Here is a 22,537-nt window from a genome sequence, read left to right as displayed (position 1 = left end):
ATTCTTAAAAAGAAAATTACTAGTGAGGAAAATTACTTGGCGACTAGTTCTATTTCCGTAACAAATATAACAATTACTATAACTTCAATTTTATCAGAAACATATGGTAAATTACTACTATTACTCAAAATAATTAAAATTTTGTATGTTCAATCCGATCACATAATAATAATTTAGTATTTTAACGGCACGAATTATACGTAAAAATGAGCTTTAGAAAAATCTACAAGTATATCTTGAAAACTGGCACCGTTTAATAATATTTTGGTTTAGCCACCTGGGGGCCTACCATGAACTGTATTAAAAAAATCCAGTTGCGATGCAGTTGAGTTTAGGTACCTAAAGTCAAAAGCATTTTTTCGTACCATGACCTCCTATAAGCTGAAACATATTTGCATCGTAAGACCGAATGAACGAACGATAATCTTGTTTGAGGTTTCTATGTAAGTTTTGAAACCTAACTGTCGAACTTGCTTCGACGGATGTGTCTTTAAAAATAAATAAAATATAAAATTATTTTTATTAATTCATCGATCACAAAAAATTAATTATGTCTTTATATTTAATTTAAGACTATTCTTTCGATATATTTCAAACGTAAAGTTTTCTGGTGCTTTGATAGTTGACACCTATTATTTTTAAACGTTTCCGTCAAATTTTGATAGGAGCTTTCAATATCTTGGTGTTTACAAAATGTCAGTTTTATAAATATAGTTTTACAAATTGTTTAACTTATAAATATGATGCGGTAAGTATTGTTTACTAATTTGTAGTCTAAAAATAAATACCTATATGGAAGGTATTTCTGATTCCCTATCCCTTTGCAAAAGATATTACAAGTCATCTTATAATTTGAAAATCATAAGTACTATAATAAACTATAATAAAAATGAATTCCTTCCAATTGTAGAAAATTAGTTTATAGGTTAACTAATTAATATAATACAAATAATTATATTTTCTTTGCAGCTTAATCTGACAAATTCGCTGAATGGAGAGACAATATGAATCTATGTTTATATCCAATTGAACAATATAATAATCTCTCACATAAACATACAAGGTTATAATGATTAAATTAAGATGATAACATTTGGAAGTGTATGTGAGAGGCTGGTCTCTATAACAGGAGACCTGAGTGACAGCCTCTCCACTATCAGACCGGAACACGTACAATCAGGTCATTGTCATAAGATATTATATATAAGATAATAGAAGAAAATAAGTAAGTGCTAAAAGAAAACATTGCAAACGGAGTCGTTGCAAAATTACTTGAAGACATCTTATTATTTACCTATCATAAATGTGAAAAATACCTATGTTTGTTTAAATAGAAAAAAGCAGAGTAGAATAATGCAATTCATGAACATAATGAGGAAAACATTAATAAAAAGCTATTTTTGCAGTATTTACCTATAGCACAGAATCCTAATGAAGGTGTGTAAATAATTATGCTATGTTTTCATACACTGATTAATCGTTGAAGAAGTTTGAAGAGAATTTGGTAAAATAGACGAAACCAACGCTATTTAAAATAAAATATTATAATTTGGGGAATTATAATTTTTTTAAACCTGCCTAATTAATTAAATAAATATTATTGAACGTAAAAAGTAACTTTTTTAGAATCACTTATTCTGTCATAGTTGGAAGGCGCAACTGTCAAATCTCAGTTCAGCGGTCATGGTACGAATCTTCATACAAATTGAACGAACGAAATCTGATAACCTCTAAAGTCACGTGGAAACCTAAACTGTATAGTTTTTTCGATGCCATGCATCTCAGTTGTAGGTTGTCAATAGGCTCGCAATAAGAGCTCATGGTAGGCCCCCTGATATCTTCCCAATTGTAAATTGAGAAAATTTAAATTATAATCGCCACCATCTTTCGCAGCCTACTTAAGTGCAATGGTTATGATGATTCACTAGTTGTAAAGTGATTAAAATAAATTTGATCCGGCAAAAGTACCCTTAAAAAACTTTAAACTTGTAAACTATTGTTGTATCAATTTCTTCTAAGAAAATGTAGTTGTAGGTTTACATTTAATACATTTCTTTAAACATTAGCATTTAGATAGCGCTAAAAATATTCTTAAGGTTTTAGAACAAAATAAATTAATTTATTGTCGCAGACACGCGTCATATGGATGTTTGTTGTAGAGTTGTAGAGTTTCGAAAATATTATATAACATCTATGATATAGTGTACTAAATGTGAATTGTGTGGTTATTTGGGTAAGATTTTTACTACAATTTACTAATATATTTTATTCTACTACACATTACGTTATTTCTTGCACGTGACATTAAATATAAAATCTTTAAATAGCTTTAAAGTAGTAAAATATTTTAGATTTAAAATAAAAGTGAAAATGTCTAAAACGAAGACCATAACAAAACTGGTACCACCTGATGGAGGCTGGGGATGGATTGTATTATTTGGCAGTGCTGTTACTATTGTAAGTTAATGAAGTAGTTCATATGTTGTAAATAGAAGATGGTGTAATGTTTATTAAGTTAAAGTTAAAAAAAATATGTATAGATGTAGATCGCATAATTTAATTAAAAAAATTATTTTGTTTTTATGAATAACTGCTTGATTTCATTATTTTTATGTTTTTTGTAATGTTTATTACAATTAATTTTTGGTATTCTGCCTATATTAGAGCCTATCAATATATTTTTTTTAATTTTAAATATTTATAGGTTTTCAACCAGGCAATGTTCTCGCAATTCAGTTTATTATATGGTGACAAATTAAAAGATATGGGTCATCGAACAACAGGAGCAGCAATGGTTATGAGTGTAATGCTTTGCGTAATAAACTTCGGTGGACCATTTGTGGGGGTTTTGGTGAAACTGAAATCACCAAGATTCGTTTGTGTCACCGGATCACTTATATGTGCAACGGGGATATTTTTGAGTTCATTTTCGACAAACATAGTCCACCTGAGTTTGAGTTATGGAGTTGTTTTTGGTAAGTTAATTGTGAGAATTTATGAGTATAAATAAAAAATGCAAAATTTTAGTTAATAATTTTGTTAAAATAACAATAAAACTCAACTTACAAACTACCTCAAATTATTAATAATGAAGCCTTTTTTATTTCTTTATCGTTAATTTTCATTTCAAATTTTGTGACTAGTATTAACTTATAGAAAATATTAGTCCTGTGGATATGGACCCTGCTCTTGGGGAAAAGCCTCCGACAACCCTTTTCAGCTGTCTCTATCTTTGCCAATAGGCAGCCGGTCTTTATCTTTTTCCATCAAGTCGTCAGTTCACTTCTTTTTTGACTTTATTTAATTCATTTAGTAATGCCTTTTTCCTCCTCTTTGAAGGACCAGAACTTCTGCTACGTTGTGTTATTCCTTCTTACAACTTCATCCTCACTATTTGATTTATACAATGACAATTTTTTGCCAAGGTGAGGACATTATTTATACTTTTTCCCATAATACTGATGGGTGATTCGAACCTGTTTGTCATTATTTTTGTTTTTGTTACATTCAGTTCTAATCCTATATTTATTATCCTATCCTTATTTTACCCAGATTTAGTTCCTTGTTTGACCTTTTTGTGCTTCTGAGTGTGCTTAAATTGTGTATTATTATATTTTGCCTATGTTTACAATAGTCTCTTATAATCGTTTTGCTAGTTTTTATGTATAATTATTTCTTTCTTCGTATCATTATCTTTTCCCTTTAACATCCCTGTTAGTTCACTTCACCTCTTTATTAATGACATCGTGTATTCACTAAATATTTATATTATGTTGATTTTTCAATGAAGGTTTATTTTATTCCTTAAGGAAAAGTTCCTTTTCTTTATTCCTTAAAGCTTAAGCTTTACGTTATGGCTTTTTCTAGCGTATCACATATACAATTAAGTCATAATTTCGTACCTTTGGAAATTAGTTACTTAACCTTAAATGTGTAATACATTTTTGAATACCAGGGAAATACAGGGAAAATCAAGTAAAGTCCATCAAAATTCACCTCTATAAAGCATCAAACTCCTGAATTGTCTCAAAAATTTCAGGCGTAGGATTAGGATTCATACAAAATGCATCGTTCGTAGCCATTAACAGCTACTTCAAATTGAAAAAGAGTATTGCAGTGGGCATTGCAATGACAGGCACTGGGATTGGACAAGCTTTAATGCCACACGTAGTGGAATATTCTTTGGATAAATTTGGCTTCAAAGGCGCATGTTGGCTTCTTTCAGCACTGTGTTTACATGGAGTAGGTATTTATTAAAATCTTCAAAACAGATTGAAAATAGCATCAATAAGTTTATTTATTTTTTATTTATTGCCTCAAATAATTAACAAATGCTTGATTTATTTAGTTTTTATGATCGAGTGATAGGACAAGCTAGTGTTTTGATATTAAAACAAAAAACCCGAAACTAATATGAAGAGAGAAACAAATACATACATATTAAGCATTATAAAAGTTTCCAGTATGGTGCTAAAACATTGTCTTGACCTCAGATTTTTATATGAGCTTTTTTGAGCATTGAGCATTGAGCATTTCTATTTAATAAGTAGTTTTCTGAACCGGTTTCCTCATATTTTTCTTTGGCGTAAAAGTACATGTTATATATAGTGTATTTTGTACTTAATTTAGGTTTGTGGAGGAATGTTAATGCAACCAGTTAAATGGCATATGAAAAAAATTGAAGAAGAAGTTGTAATTGAAGAAGAAAAAATCGAAATGAATAAATCTCAAACAGATATAAAGGATGATAGACCAGCAATAATGTTTACTAAAGATAGAAATAATGAATGTAAATCGCAATTACTTGAAAAAATATCTGTAAATGGTTTTTCTGATGATTTCAAAGCAGGTAGTAGAGTAATTTGAATGTATATGCTTGTATTCTGTACGTATTTATCAGAGTAATACGATGACTAGTATATAAAGATAGATAGATAGATATTCTGAGTTAAGATTTTGAACAAAGTTTGACGAGTTTTACAGAACAGTGACTGAGTCAGATTAAAGATCATCGGGTATTAGTTCGATTTTTATCTACTGTATAACAAAGAAGATAAATGTAAATACAATGGTATCGTCTTCGGTTGCATAAATTAATTATAGGGAGTTGACCGAATAATGATTGTCAAAGTATTTTTATATTGTCCATAATAAATAACAAACCAAAAATATCAAAAAAGGATAAGTTAATCTACATACCGAAATATACTCCGAAACACACTATATAAATCAATACACTATGAAACACAATCGGTTAACACAACACACATTTTTTTAAATTTAGTATAAAGTGACTTGCTTTCTATTTCAGGTAATTCTTCATTTTTAATATTATTTGACTTTACAGGATCCTTAAATGAATCTACGAAACTAAAGAAAACTGCATTGGAAAGAATTTACGAATTATTTGACATATACTTATTATCAAGTCCTCGTTTCATTAATGTTATTATAGGAGTCGGGTTAACGGCCATTTCGATTCAGAATTTCAGCATGTTGTTCCCATTTTTCTTACTGGTTAGTATTTATTGATTTTTTTTACCAAAGAAACTATCATTCAAAAAATTATATAAAATAGAAAATTTCTTTTTATGTTATTTAATTTTGAGAACGAATTAATCAACGTCTGCTGATATTATGTTTTACAGAATATAGGTATGAGCAGAAATGAAACGGCTACGTGTATGTCTGCTGTGGCATTAGCTGACATTTTTGGAAGGCTTATTGTACCACAAGTTCAAGTTAGATTAAAATTGACAACTCGATTGACGCTGTTTTTAACGGCCATTTGGATACTTATAACCAGGCAGAGTAAGTTAATCCAGGTTATTCTTTATAAAGAATACGCGTCGCTTGTGGCGTCTTTATGTACCTAGATAATAGATTTTCTTTTAGTAGTCAATATCTTTGGCTGAAGTGAATATAAATATTGAACAATTAACGATATAATTAGAATAACAATATATTTGTGACGAATATTTAAATGATCTTAATCCTTGGGATTGATTTGCATGACTCAATACTTAGCGATTTAAAAGAGTGGCGCAATGTTTCTTGCCAGTTGTTCTTGCCCGCTCTACGCCCTTGACTTGCGAACTGGTACTAAATGTAAATTTACAATTAATTTAACTTCTTTTCTTAACTTCATAAGTGTACTTATTTACCTATATGAAAAAGTTAGTTTGAGTTTGATAATAATTTATAATAATATATAAACAGTATTAGCTTCAGTGTGCGACTCTAGTCCTGGGTTCGCAGGTTCAAACCCGGCTGTCGACCCGGCTGTGTGATGTTGCCTATTAAGAAAGCGCTAGCGCCGATATTCTTTTTACTAGTATTAATAATATTATTATTTATATCAAACAAGATAACATTGATAGAGATAGATAAATTTAAATAATATTCTTCATAAAAGCTATTTCTTTTCAGTATTAGCATATCAAACAGATTTGACATCCTTATTAGTTTTGTCTGCACTATACGGCATCGGACGGAGCATGGTCATCGTAGCAAGGAATTTGACTATAACTGAGCATTGCAGAGCCGACCAAGTTCCCTCTGCCGTCGGACTTAGTATGCTATGCTCGGGCATTATATCTCCACCTATAGGATATTTCCTAGGTTGGATCAGAGATTACACTGAAGACTATATAGCATGCATATCTGCTCAAAATGCCTTACTAATATTATTTTTGATTATATGGCTACCGGATATGTTACTGCTATATTATACAAAGAAAAAGGGAAACGCAGAAGATTTTTAAATAATCAAGTTAAAAAATCACATTAGTTATTAGTTATTTTTTGTCGAACGTGGGAGAAATAAGCAGGCAGGTCAGTTATAATATAGTTTAAAACCACGGACTTTTACGACACCAGGGCCTTGCGAGTGCATGGGTGGGTTTCAAGAATGAAGTATGTTTTGTTTTTGTATAAAAGGTCCAAAGATTTATTAGTGAAATACCCTAACAGCCGTGCCACTAATTGTTTTTAAGCGAGTAAAAGTACTTAAAAACGCTTTGCATCGACGTCAATATAGATATGTGAACCGATGATAAAAATATAATCGAATAACGTTATATTAATTCTATTTTATGATAGTGAGAATCTATACGTAATTGTTCAGCTTTTATGTATGTATACATTACGTACTTATACGCACTACTATAAGTAGCAAGAAGTTTGTAAAATTTAAAATAAAAAGATTAATGAAACCTCATTAAACTGTTGCATTATTGTCGGTGAAAATTACATTACTTACTCAGCGAACCAAACTTTTGATACATTTGTGCGCGATATATATAATGCTAGTTGTATTTGATTTGACGAAATATGATTATAAATCCTACCGTGTGTTTTACATTTAATTCTAATGACTAACTTTGTATTCATTGAGTTACACCAAATTATCTCAAGCAATTTTCTTAAAATGAGATTATAGAGAACAAAACCATAAACTACATTGTATTAATTTTGATGTCTTGCACTAAAAAAAATTCTATAAATATTTTAAAAAGATTAAAGTTAAGTCGGAGAAAGTGTAATATTCTATGTAATATTCTTTTGCATAATTGTAAAGAACTACTACTGAACAGTCTCTAACTTTATGTAGATTCTAATTAAGCTTTCAAAAATGAGACTATTGTACCAAGCTTAACTGACCGATCAGTTTTGAAATCTCATGTTTAATTCAACATCTCTCGGGACAGGCATAGTTCGTAGGATACATAGAAATTGCTCGCTTCATCTATGATGAATGGAAAAAATATTTGGTTTCTAGTCATAGCTGATGCGCCGTTTTTTGACATATCTTTAATTTAAAAAAAAATCAATGGCGCTACAACTTTTTTAGGTCTGGGCCTCTGATTTCTATATCTATTTCATGATCATCTTTAATTACAGTTATTCAAATAATCAATTACCCATTAGGTATTACAGCCTGTAACACTAACAAGCTCTTATATTTTAAAAATATTATATTCTGCTACTTTATAATAAGGTAGGTAGTAAGTAGCTTAGGTGTGAGCTACTTTCTGCTGTATTCTGATTCATGTAGGTAGGGAGCCCTTAGAAAAGGCTTTGCAAATACTACAAAGATCCAGTTAAAATTACATTGTAAGTCAAAGTCGCCAGTGAATAAGCATTATCGTCCTTCAAATAACGACAGCTGCGTTGATTATTATTGGTAGGACCAGCAGGTAGGGCAATGGATTCTACAAATGGATTGATTTTAAAAATTCTTTCAACGACAAAAGCTACATTAACATTTAACGTATGTTATTTTATAAAACAATGCGGTTTCGCTTCTGTTGTATAGGTTGAAAAAATAATATAAAAACAGTCGCTTTAAAATGGTTTGATTATTTTAATATGGAGTTTTTGAACCACGCATTTCAAATCATGTCTACAGATTTTAATTCATACATGTTAGATAGTCATTATTATTATTAAAATCGGCACTTTGTTAAAATCACTAGAAATTCATATTAGTTTAACAGACTGCTAAAGATTGATTTTGGTAATAAAATTTTCTTGTCTATAATGGCTTTAAATCTGGTTATTGGTATTTTTTCGTAACAGGCAAGTAGGTAATTAGCCTGGTAGACGCACGCCGTCTATTTGGGTCCAAGATATGCATTTACTTACCAACTATTTTTTAATAAGTCAGGGGTCTAACTATATCAATCGGTCATAAATGGCTACTGCTGCCCAATGATACCTATTTTAGCCAACCATTGGGGGTGGACTACGCTAAAAAATCACCATGTTATCGTTTTCAAATATCACGCAGACTCCTATCATACAGAAAAAAATGTCATTTTTTGATACCATTACAGCTTCGGATGTTAGAAAAATTAATTTGCATTTTGACAATAATTCGACAATAATTAAGGTATTGTCTTTTGTTAACAAAGCTTTTCACATTAAGAAAACACTTTTTACACGGATTGAAGCTATGTATTATTATTATAAACTTATAATTATTTACATAATTTTAAATTTAATTTTTTTTCGACGTTTTGCGTGCTTTACAGCGTGCGTGGTCACGGTGACTGAAGACAAAAGGTGTTGAATGTCAAACGTATCACAGCTGTAGAGAAAGTTGTGTTATCTGTATTTATTTCCTCGGAGTTGATATCGACTATACGATGACGGGTTTTGCAGAAATGACTCACGATGTCCTCTATTTTCGCGGATTGTTTTGTCTTGGGGTTTTAATTTACCTATCAAGTACGATATTTCCGGGTGATTTATGTTTGCGAGACGCGAAGATCACGTTGCACAGAATTGCATGCATACTATTATTTGCTTTAGTTATTAATATATTTTATGAAACTACTAGGTCCACATAAAAGTAAAGGAAAAATTTTAATTAAAAAATATGTAAAATAATAAAAGTTTATAATAATACAAATAGCTTTAATCCGGTAAAAAAGTGTTTTCTTTCAATATTTTCTGTCATACTATTAGTATAATATACACATAACTTTTACCTATTTTATTATAATCTTCCGTAATTAGATCCATCGCAACGATATTGAAAACAATTAAATTTATTGTATCATTTTGTTAGCGGTAGTTGATTTAGTTCTTAGGGTAGGAAATTAAACACTTCAATGATGACTTAATTCACTATAATTTACTTCACTGATTATACGTGAACTGTATAACTTCAAACTTGTACGAAGAAAAGGCCCGTGCGCATGTGTCACAACCTCTTTTATAATCACAACTCCCTCCTCCGTCTCGACCATCCCACTTCGGGAAAATGGTCGAGTCAATTCGTAACAACTCGTAAACAACCGAACGAGTCAAATGAGTAACTATTGCACATGCGCACTTGTAGCAAGTTTCTTAAGAATATGTTTCATAAAAATGTTTAGAATTTAATTAAATAAATATTAGAAGCTAACAATTTATTGCGAATTATATCCAACACATGGTATTTAAAAAGTAGTGGGTAAGAATGATTTTCTTAATACTGAAGTCACGCATGTAACGCTAATGTACCAATGAAGTTTTCTTTCTGTATGCATAATTTACTTGTTTAAACGGTGGAGGGCAAAAAGGCAAAAAAGCCTGCATGTCTTAGGGCATGTCTGCGCATAAAATGTGTGGCTTGGTGCTAATTTTGACCAATCTATGTCCATTACGAGTATCATATACGAGAGTCATACTAACCGCTTAGATTCCACTGAATCATACTTTGCAATGAAAGTTGCAATGAAAGGTAATGTCAAAAGGCGAAGAATCAACTAAGGAATGTCTGCAAGTCATTAATTTCTAGTTTATGATACACTTGATAATTACTTACAATAGCTTTGTAAATGTCATAGACCATTATTTAAATGCCGGCCCTTCCTTATTTCTATTTAAATATAATTTATGTAAAAAGCATAAAAAGTATTTAAAAGGATATTAACTCATCATCTCAGTTTTACATGTCGCTGTAATTGTGATACTGTGTACTTTGGACGGATAAAATGATGATGAGATGATAAAATAAATATAAGTATATTTATCATTCATCGACATTTTACACCTATATTGAAAGTGCATTTACTATATCGCTGTTAATCCCAATGGTTATATACCTGTTTGAATAAAGACAATAATAATATAGCCCGTCTTATTAATATATTTACAAATTCTTAACTGTATATGGTTTTATATTGTGATATTTATATTTTTCTTGTTACTGGTTATCCTAACTTACTTCAGTACCGTCAATGCCGTCACGCGTAAAGCCAGCAGCTTTTTCTGAATTTCTCTATCCATGACTTTTTTCCTTTCGCTTCCGGCTAACGCTTTTAAATATTATTTAATAATAATCTTATATTTAATTAATTTAATTTAAAAAAATTATATCATGTTCTAGGCTGCCCTCTCCCTTACTCCTTTCCAAATAATTGTCTTTAAAGTCGATATATGCCTCGCCCATTGTCACTTCCAACATTAGAAAGATTTCAGTGTAAAAAGACCAGTCCTTGAAAGTTAGATCCTTTTAGCAATTGTATTAATTATAAAAAGGTCTATTCTTAATACAAACCTTTTCCCTTTCATACTTTATTATCTTAACCAATTAAGTTATATATGAATTATCAGATATGTTTTAGCATGTGGATAGAGAACTGTAGTACTATACAAATCGATTGTCTTTAAACAGACAATTGCAACCTCTTACTTCAATTCCCATACGTTTATATCAATGGTATTCGCATGAATGCTTTGACTTTTAACCTTTCCAGTCCCCTTAGTCGAGACTTATTGGCGCCCACCTAGTTTGCCGATTGCTATTGTAAAGAAGAAATTAGAATATGGTTTCCTCTTAGAATATACTTTTATACCAAATCGGATATTAATTAATGACTTATAAGATTCTTAATGTGTCGATTCCTAAATTAAAAGAAAAAATATGACGGATTATAATTGGAAGTTATTAGATCAATTACCCTAGACAAAGATCAGATGCGTTTGTTTTTATTAATATCATTATTTTATAGGCAAGTAGTGAAAAGGCGCCAGATGGTAAATTTTTGGGTCTAAGGGTGGTTTAATCAACCTTCGCTAGAGTCGCTATATCAGGCAAACACTGATTACACACTTATTCTAAAATATAATTGCATACGATCAAAGTCGACACCTTAATTTGGAGGTCGTGTACCTAACATGAACTTAGGAAAGGTTGGAATTTTTAATTAACCCCTAAGTGGCTGCAACGCGTATTATGAGAGAAAAATAATTTAATTAATTATACTTCGTTTAAAAACATATCTGTACAATGTGTAGAATTTTTTCTTTCTATTCATTAGGCTTATGTAAGAATTATTTTCATAGACATTGGCTTGGTCAAAGCACGAAATCTAGTTAATACGAATATCGCAAGAGTTAAGAAAATATTAGTATTAATCTTACGAGTAGCGACAGTTAGGTATGTAAAAAGGTTTCATTTAAATCAATTTGTGTCCAAATTTTATGAATTCAACAAATAAATAAAAAAGTGGCTAAATTTATAACAGACACGAAGACCTATTCAAGGTTTTACTCATAATAATATACATAACTAGTAACTAATATCAACGTTCAGTCGATGTTCCAATAAAGTTTTGTCAAGGGATCTTTGCCGGCACATAATAAAGTATTACAAAGCCAAAGACCGTCATTGTTGCTGGTACTTCAATCAGGACCCTCTTGGTTGAGCGTTTACTTCGGAGAGTGCACTTGAATCAACGATTCGAATGCGATACTTTCGTGATTCAGTTCTCATAAAGAAAATTAATGGAATCTTTGATTTAAGACGTTTGATTCTTTTAAAATCTAAGAAACAATTATAATCAAGAGTAACAAACTCATACTTACATTTAGTAATTTTACAGTTTTGTAGGAAAAGGTGTAAAAATATTACATGGATTTATCCAAGAGGTGGAAGAGATTTTTTTCATAGCAGAGTATTATTTTAATTTTTGAATATAGAAACGCATGCATGTATGAGCTACATCAATAAAAATATAAAAGTGTGAATCGCACGATTTGGCTCAAGCAAGATTGGGATAATATTAGTATCTGTAGGATTTTCCTCCAATATACATGTTTTAATTATTGGTTATTATATTTCTATAAATATAAATTATAATCTTATTAATTTATTTTGCACGTTGAGTACTCATAAATCACTGTTATCTATTTAGCTCAGTGGATGGGCATTGATTGTAAGTAATTATGAGAAAATATAAATATTGTTTCGTAAAGAAATTTTATCTGATCGTTATATACACTATCTCGTCACTTACACAAACGTATATGTTTGTTACTTATTGTAGGGACACAGTTTTAAAAATCTTTGAAGACTATTTTCTCCATATTTAAATTAGGTCTATACACTGGTTGGCAGAACTACTCACCTAGCCTGCACGAGTCATAGAATACATTCGAACGCTGCATAAGACAGAGATATGGTTTTATGAGTTCACAACGTCGTATCTGTATTCTATTATACAGCTTCGGGCAGTGAAATAATGTGCACAGGTTTTAAAAGTTCTTAAACGTAAAGCCATCTATTATTATTATTTATTTACACTTCGTTACCATAATAAATAATATCATACATATAAAAAACAGGTTACATAAGTTATAAGGCAACTTATTATTAAAGTGAAGGCACAAAAATTGTTGAATTTTATAGTTATACTAAGGCTATTGAAGATTTATTTATTCAACGACAAAATAACCATTACCGTTGCGGAGACTATTTACATTTACATCACATATATATGAGAGATGTTTTCCTCTTTTTTATGTTATAGGAGGCAAACGGGCAGGAGGCTCATCTGATGACATATAGATAGACGCTAAAACTGCCATAAGCTTCGCAAATGCGTTGCCGGCCTTTCAAGAATTGGTACGTTCTGTTGTTGAAGGAACTTAAGTGGAAAGGGTTCCGAAGGAAATGGTTCAGAAATACTTCAGTGGGCAGCTGGTTCCAGCTGCCTTACAAAACGCGCAGTTGTGGAACGACGAATGATTCTGCCTTCACGTCCGATATTGAAACTCAGCTGCGGGTATTAGTTTGAACAAATCTTCTGAACACTGCGGTAGAAGATGCAGAGAGATCCCATTTCTCTAAGCAACGCCAAGACATCAAGCCGCACGAAAAGTGACTGGTCCTTGACGATTCGAGTTGCTCTTCGTTAAACACGGTCAAGCGGAAGGAGCTGGGGAGCTCCCACACAGAGGTGGGAACAGTTCTCTATGTGGGGCCGAATTTGTGCTTTATTGCAAGCGGTAGCTTTTTGGAGGCTAATTTAGCCTTCCCTTCCAAATGACCGCGTCCCTTATTTTATTTGTCAAAGACAAAGACATTGGTGGTCCAACTGCAATTAATACGTCATATAATAGTTTATTTTATTCTTATTATTTTCACTTTTCACAACTGACAGGAAGTGCCATAGAGCAGAGAGCGGTGGAAGATCTTCATTTTGAGTCCTACAGCCAGAGGACTGAACGTCATATTCATGTAATTCAAAACAAAAATCAGACAAGTTTTAATGTCATTCTTTGTTTACATTTAATTTTTTTAGCCTTCCCTTCCAAATGACCGCGTCTCCTTCTCTTATTTTATTGTGTGGGTTGTCCTCTGTAATAAGCTTATCGAAAAGATGGCGATTTGTACTTATATAAGTAATATGTGAAGTTAGGACATTATTTTTAAACGGACTTGGCCTAGTGGATTCAGGGTGCATGTTTCTTCCATAAGGTAGTAATAGGTTCCGACTGTGCGCTATACTATGTCTTAGACTCAAAAAGTCAGCACAGTGTTTCTGTCACATCACCTACTTGCCTATTAGAAAAAAAAAATGTTCACGAAACCGAAACCGACGCCCAGAATTAAAAGGTATCGTCTCCATTTATTTTATTGTTATTTATTATCATAAGTTTATGATATGTAGATTGATAGTTTCCAAATTGTATGTATTTTATAAAGACTATGTAAGTTACATAGTCTTTATAAAATACATAAATCATATCTGTATTAAGACTCTTAAAATTGTGTGCAATCTAAATTAAAACTGTTTACAGACAAAAGCAAAACTCCTATCTGTAACAAGTCATTAAAAGAAAAATAAGAATTATGAAGAGTGAAAAAGTGAAACAAGTCTCCGGAGTTCGTTTAAAAAGATCTTTATTATTGTGAACCTTCTCATTTAAATTATGAACTTTAATAAGTAAGTCAGTAATCACTTAAATAAGGTTAATATTGTGTTTTTACAAGAAAAAATTATAAAATTCTCGAAGAATTGAATTAAGTTTGAAATCTGCGAGTAACTTTTTAAAAAAAATTAAAATTATAATACTTGTTTTGTGTTATAATTACGATACATTTTAAAAGTTAAATTAGTTTTTTTAACTTACAATCGGCCTCTACCTTTCTATTTTTTTATATTCGTACGATATTTAACGTTCCGAAGGTCAACTTATTTAACAATTATAAATGTTTTCTTATCTGTTTATAAAGTTGTCGGTTAAAGTACAAACCTATTTATATAATTATTTATTCAAAGACATCGGTGGTCCAACTGCAATTAATACGTCATATAATAGTTTATTTTACTCTTATTATATTCACTTTTCATAACTAACAGGAAGTGCCATAGAGCAGAGAGCGGTGGACGATCTTCATTTTGTCTTCTCTTCATTCAGTCTATCTCAATTCAGACAGATGTTTTAATGTCATTCTTTATTTAGTAAGATACTTTTACTAAGTGTAGGCGCCTTACGCTTAGAGTGGAGATGGTTGCAATAAGTATTATTCCTCCTATATATTCCATAAATTCGATATAAAAATAAATATTACAATTTAATGATTCTTACAGTATGTGAGGTTAATCACTCAATTGAGATTCGAGCACGCATTTAGAATTCATTTAAATCCATCGAAAGTTCGTAAAACTTTTGTGCTCAGTCTCGAATGTTACCGGTGCAAATATAAAGTATGTATAAGCACCACAAGAGCATGAGAATTCCATTACTGCCTTTGCCGTGACGTATTCAGGTTTTGGTTCAGAACATTTACAAATTTCAATAAACTCTATGCAATTTTAATTGGTAGTAAAATAAACTCACTTCAAATTATATAGCGACATCGCTAACTGTCAAGCTAGTTGTTTCAGTATGAAATACAAACGTTATAACAACACTTGGTAAAAAAAATTGAGTTAAGTAATAGATTCTAACTCACCACCAGGAATAATGAATAAATCAAGCCAGACCAAGCTGTCTGGTCAACTGATACGTGTTGATAATCTTTTGTTTCTTCATGTTGTGGTTAATCTGAGAGGGACAGAATATTTCTTTGTTTGTAATTAGATCTAGCATTGTATCGTTGGTTACAAAATCGCTGTCAGTTATTTTTGGTTTGCTACCAAAATGAGCATTGGCTTTGAGTTTATTTTAAAAATCGAACGATAAAAATAAAATTCGTTAGCTTTGTAAATTCGAGAAAAATCTAAAGTCATTGTTTCGTTTCCTAGGGAGCGTTTGTGGCTGATTGGATTTGTTTGGATATTTGCGTAGTTCTGCTGAGGTTCGAGAACAATACACTTCGACAGTTAGTTTTGCAATACACAACTAATTTTCTTATTTTAACTAAAATTCTTCTAGTTAACATTTTTCGTTTACTTTTAGTAAAGATATAGTTGAAAAAATATATGGACTCGAATACTTATGATGTTGTGATAATTTTATCTCTAGGATGTTGCACATTATTATGTGTATTAATGTTTGATTCTGTTTTTTAACATAAATTTGTATACACCCAGATTATGGAAATGCCTATGGTTTATTTTTAAGACTATAACAGTATCTTTTCAACCGTTAACCGTCTACCAGAATTTAATAAAGATACTAAATTTTAAATGTTAAACAAACATTATTTAAATAATATATAAATTCGACGGAACGTTATTATAGTTAAAATATCGTTAAAGTTATATTTAACAAGAATTGATCTATTGTAATTTTATCGTAAATTGAAGCCACAAAAATTTATTGAAGCCTTCAATTAAATCATGAAAGACTGGCAAGAAATGTTCGTTAGACAAAGAACTTTACGGAGCCATTACTCGTAATTAATCGTAGTGGAATTCCTACATTCAGGTTTTCAAAGGGCCTAAGAAATCTCATTTACTTTAGTTATAAAATTAACAAAAATTAGTTTCATTATTTAATGCAATGTGCATTTTGAAAATGTTGGAAATTGTTTCTGTGTCAAATATCTAAAAGTGACAAATATTTATAAGAGATTTACCTATATATGTAAATACCTGTTTGTTCGTCTCGCTAAAACACGAGAATAGCTAGACCGATTTGGCTAATTATAATCATGAAATATTTGTGGATGTTCAGGGAAGATTTAAACGCTAGAAAACATAAATGCTAAAAACGATGTCTTTTGTCTTTTTAGAAATAAATAATTATAACTCTGTAGTCATATATTTATTTCGAAATTTGTGTTTTATAGCTGTAGTATGTCACTAGTCTGGCCGTAAATACTATAATAATAATAATAATCTTTATTTCTTCTCTCACATATACATACATAGCAGGTTATTATGATTAAACTAAGATGATAACATTTTGAAGTGTATGTGAGAGACTGGTCTCTGTAACAGGAGACCTGAGTGACAGATAGCCAGCCTCTCCACCACCGGACCAGAACACGTACAATCAGGTCATTGTCATAAGATACAATAGAAGAAAATAAGCAAGTGCTAAAGGAAAAAAAAATGGAAACGGAGTCGTAAAAATAAATTTGGTGTGTGTTTGTGTCTGTGTGTGTGCGCGCGTGTGTGTGTGTGTGTGCGCGTGCGTGTGTGTGTATGTGTGGGCGAGTGGGTGTGTTACAGAGTAACAGTTATTAAATCTTCTGTTTCATCATAACTCAACGTCTTCAGCCAATTAGTAACCATTTTTTTACATTCATATTTCGATAGTGGGTAAATGTTAATTTTTTCATTTAATTTATTATACAGGTAACAGCCTAGGAAACCAAAGAATCTTTGCGAGAAAGAAGTTGTCCATCGTGTAATACGACAGCAAACTTTATGTTTAATCCGCTTGTTTATATTTAATTCGGGGTCGTAACTAGTTTTATAATGTTGTTTTAAAACTGTGTTGAGAATAAATAATTGACGAATTGTTAACACATCGGCTAGGGCATAAAGCTCTTTAGTGGGAAAAAGAAACGGTAAGGAATGACTTACTTTTAACACTGCTCGTTGGGCTCTTTCAAGTTTTAGTAGATTGGTTTTGAAAGTACCTCCCCACACAGTGATACAATAGCTTAAAATTGACTGACATAAAGCCTGATATACTACTTTAACAATTCTATTGTCTGCTATAAGTCTTAAAGTTTTAAAGATGTAAATGAGTTTACGAGTTCTGCATGAGAGAAGATCCACGTGAGAATTAAAACTCAAGTTACTATAGATAACGATACTGTTACATAAAAACGTATCTTTTTTTCACCTTTTGAATTATTTTGAATTTGGAACACGAATATTATTTTAAAAACTTCTTTCGATTTTACGCCATTTCCTGTCGTGTTCTTTATCAAACAATAAGGAAATAGGGTGTCACAGAAAATAGGATTGCAGTAATCGCCTTGCAAAAACGCAGCCGACGGTCATATTCCAGACACTCAAAAGCTTGGTATCAGCTGTATGTTCGTATATCGTACCGTAGCACTATCAACATACAACAACACTTCGTCTGTCGAAGACCAGAAACGATCGGAGCGGCCACGTGCTGTTAGAACTACAAAGGCTGTTAATATTGTTAAAGCAAGAATTCGTCGAAACCCCACTAGGAAACAAAAAATCTTATAGCAAGAAATAAAGATTCCCGCTAGGACATATTTATTTTTCGTCGATAGGACATGCCCTAAATCAATCAAATCAATCTTTACAATTAAAGAGTGGATCGATCACAACGCCTTCTGTCGCGATACGCAGGTCAAAAGCACACAAATATCCTCTTTATCGATTTTTTTTACGGTTTAAGGACACTACAATAAACAAAATGATAAAGTGTACGCTCACAGTTCTAAAAAGGCTGCTCAAGTGGTCGGAAATGTACATCGTGGTCATCATCATGAGTCAGTGATGGTTTGGTGGGGCGTGTCTTATCAAGGAGTCTCGCAACTACATTTTTGTGAAAAAGAAAGGAAAGAAATTGTATCAATATCAGGGATCGTAGTGTGAAACCTCTCAGCAATACACAATAAAAATCTTTAAAGCAAGTAGTGGTGAAATTTCCCTTGGAAACAGTGCGTAAATTCATAGATTGGTGGCCAAACAGATTTAAGCCCTGTATAAAAGCCAAAGTTGGCCGAATTTCGAATATTTTGTATTCAATATGTAGGTGATACAAAGTTCACGGAGTCGTTTAGTTAAATATAAAATCGCAGTAGATAACACTGAAAATGTTTAGAACTGGCCAGTTAGAAACATTGCTAATGAAAACTTTTTTGAATTTCCATTTCAGAACTCTTTTCTTACCTAATATCTTTGTCATTTGTTTTTGCGAATTGGCGGCAAATCTAAAACTCTTGTTACACGTGAAAATGAACCTAACGCGAGAAAATTTTAGGTCTATGACTTTCGTTGTGGGCTTACTCAACAACAAAGCTATGATAGGCTGCAATTAGCATTTCTTAATGAAGCCAATCGAGTTTAAGCGTGGACGTAGCAATCTCAATGATGATCTGCGTGAGGGACATCCTTTAACAGCAACTACTGAAGATAACATCAGTGCTGCGCGACGTCGTCATCGTCACAGGTGATGAAAGCTGGATATATTGCTACGAACCCGAAACCAAAAGACAATCATCTTAGTGGGTGTTTCCTTTCGAGAATCGACCAACTAAGGTAAAGAAAGGAAGAAGTCAAGGAAAAGAGATGATTGCCTCATGCTTTGGTCAGAAAGGTCATTTCGCGACAGTTGTGCTAGAAGGTGGAAGGACAGTTACTGCAGACTGGTATGTCAATCGCTGTTTGCCTGTTGTCTTGGAAAAAATTCGACAGCAGCGCCCTCGAAGCAGGGTTCTTCTTCACCACGGCAATGCTTCAGTGCACTCCGCAAAACGGACTGTTGAATATTTGACTATGGCAGGTGTCGAGATAACGAGTCATCCGCCATACAGCTGACCAGGCGCCCTGCGACATTTATTTATTTCCAAGAACTAAAGATAAAATTCGAGGTATTTGCTTTACGAACCCTGAAGATGCGGTAAAAGCGTGCGAAAATGCCATAGAAGAGACCCCTAAGGTATAATGGGCCCACTGCTTTTCTCAGTGGTTCCATCGAATACGACGACTTGTAATGAGGAGCGGAGATTACTTCGAAAAATAATAAAAGTATTGGCAACTTTCTACATTAAGCCGTTTTTCATTTTCTAAACATTTTCAGTGTTACCTAGGTATAGCTAAATAGCTACAGTAAAATCTATTTACGGAACCTTTTTATCTCTACCAACATTTTTATTTTCGAAATTAATTATGACAGTGAGTTCAAAAACTTGGGGCTGATGTTCATAGAACAGAACTTGCTTTCTGCTCTGTGCTTTTCAACTGATTTTAAAAAAGCGGAAGGACGTACTTATTTAAGGATGTGCAAAGTTTTAATAATGTGCTTTATGTAGATTGCAAATAATCTACGGTATTATATTATTTGCAATCGCATATTATCAATTTTTCTTTAGCTCGACATATTAGTTTACATCTGAATTATCTGGCAACGAAAAGCACTAAGTAAAAGTGTCCATCTAAATAGGCCATTTCCATCTAAGAATGTGTTTGAAAGAAAATGGACGAAATAGAGAAGCTGTAAAAAGTAATACGACATTTCTCATCTCTGTTTATTACGTACATTAGTTATACAGCTTCCGTAGGTAGAGTCGTTTCGGCATGAAATGAGAACTAATGAGATTTTGATGTTTTTTTGACTGAGCTTTTATTTTTCACCGCATCTCTATTTAGAACCGCAACCAATTTACGCTAAAAAAACTTAAATAGTCTTTTGTTTACGCAAAAAAAAACATTTATATAGGGTTATGTGTCTTCTAATGTCTTTAGGTAGAAGTTTCCTGATATTTGTTAAATTTTAATATGCGATTACAATAAAAAAAACAACGTTACATAAACCTTGTATACAAGTATTTAAAGATACATAACAAATTTGAATATTGCGTGTTGGAAGCGTAAATCGTTCGTTTGCATTTGCATTATTGCGAGCAGAAAAACTGTAAATCGTTTTACACGGCATACTCACACGTAGAAACTATATATATATATATATATATATATATATATATATATACATTTAAATTCAATTATATACATTAAATAAAAACGAAAATTTTGACGTTGATAAAAACAAAAGAGGAAATGCTGCTACGATATATTGTGTATTTAAAAATTAAATAAAGATTTTATCTTGCTGTCCGTCATAAGCAAATTTCCTAAAAGAATCTCTAATAATATTAATAATTCGTAAAAATGCAATACAACAACAAACTGCAAAACTATGAATTTTATCTGCTTAAATTCACCTAAATATATATCACTATTTACTTGAGAATCATAAATTATCAATTGAATCATTTTATAGAAACCGATATTTTTTTTATTGTCCATGCCCATCGTTAGCACGCGACTTGCTGAAAAGAAAACGTTGTTATTATTATTTACAGTTTAATCATTTTAAATTGGAACATGGTTTTTAATGTTATATAGGATAAGAACAAAAAGTAATTTGCAAAAAAATTTGCTACTTTTTCAAAATGTTGCATCACTACTAAGCAGTCATTATATTTGATTCGATGGTGTGTTTCTGTTAACAACCTTATAAAAATAGAGCACTAAGTGTTAGCGACAAAATTAAGAACCATTTAATTGTTTTTATTGACGTTCATAAGTACATTGTATTACCTTTATGCGTAAATGCCATTTGATGTACAACAGTAACTTATTCTTTTATGTCAAAGGTGGGGGAGCAAATGGGCAGGAGGCTCATCTGATATTTATTTATTTATTACAGAAATACATACATTATCCTTACAGATTATGCCAATACGATAATGTCATAAACACATAATATACACAATATGTATATATATATGTTAAGTGATACTGCATTCTCACATTTCCAGAAGACTCGCAAGTGTGTTGCCGGCATTTAAGGTATACACCACTATTTCGTACAGTATTGCAAACTTCCTCTTATTGTAATTTAACAATGAATTAAAATTACAAAATTAAATACATAACACAATTGACTAAAGTTTATATTAGTTATTCAATTATTTAAATCTATTAAGTAAACTAACGTAGTTTCAAGGTTATGTAACATTAGTTTTCTTATAGGATTGTGAATAAAATCAATTACCAAGAGTAGAGTAAAGAACCGAGATGACTCAATTCCGTGAAATGACGTCAGACCTATTTGACCGCTGTAAGAACAGTTGAAGTGATATATGAACAAAATCTTTACAATATATTTTCATAAGACTCATACACCGTCTATACTAAATGAAAGTTTTTTGATTTTGTATCCCACGGACAATGTATAGATTTCCTTAAGTAACTAGAAAATTTTTGTACAATTATATTTCGTATTACAATTTGGTTTTTCTATATACATATTGAAACGCAAATGTTATAGTACCTTAACTCGAAAATCTCTAAGTAAAATCAACTGTTACATTAATATTGACGTGCGTAACTTAAAGATTATTAATAATTTCACGAATATATTAATTCAATTTAATTAAACTGTACATAATGACATATTCTATAATTTTTGTTAAAAATGTTAAAATAGAAGAATGTTTATCAAAAATCTAGTTATAAATTAAAAGTTTTATTTTTCATTACATGCTTACATTATTCTCAAAAACAGTACTTTATGTCAATATTTTTACTATTTATTGGATAATTTTATTACAAAAAGTAATTTATCAAATTCTATTCAACCAAGTGGC

General features: G+C 31.3%; 1 protein-coding gene across 1 annotated transcript; it reads left to right on the top strand.

Moving 5' to 3' along the window:
• The first annotated feature begins 2,161 nt into the window (after nt 1-2,161).
• On the top strand, nt 2,162-6,868 carry LOC123716233 (monocarboxylate transporter 2-like). Its single transcript, XM_045671869.1, has 8 exons — nt 2,162-2,233; nt 2,352-2,457; nt 2,705-2,975; nt 4,040-4,242; nt 4,630-4,849; nt 5,348-5,517; nt 5,649-5,811; nt 6,430-6,868. Exons 2-8 carry the CDS (start codon nt 2,371-2,373, stop codon nt 6,762-6,764), a joined length of 1,449 nt encoding a protein of 482 aa, XP_045527825.1. The 5' UTR covers nt 2,162-2,233; nt 2,352-2,370; the 3' UTR covers nt 6,765-6,868.
• The last annotated feature ends 15,669 nt before the right edge of the window (nt 6,869-22,537 follow it).

Source organism: Pieris brassicae, chromosome 11, assembly GCF_905147105.1.
Source record: "Pieris brassicae chromosome 11, ilPieBrab1.1, whole genome shotgun sequence".
NCBI classification, from domain to species: Eukaryota; Metazoa; Arthropoda; class Insecta; order Lepidoptera; family Pieridae; genus Pieris; species Pieris brassicae.
The sequence above is the reverse complement of the archived record's forward strand: the minus strand, read 5'-3'. Positions and strand labels throughout refer to the sequence as shown.

Coding starts and splice junctions, on each gene's coding strand:
- LOC123716233 (XM_045671869.1), top strand. CDS start 2,371: ATGTCTAAAACGAAGACCATAACAAAACTGGTACCACCTGATGGAGGC. Junction 2,976..4,039: donor GAGTTATGGAGTTGTTTTTG/GTAAGTTAATTG, acceptor CAAAAATTTCAG/GCGTAGGATTAGGATTCATA. Junction 5,518..5,648: donor TGTTCCCATTTTTCTTACTG/GTTAGTATTTAT, acceptor TATGTTTTACAG/AATATAGGTATGAGCAGAAA.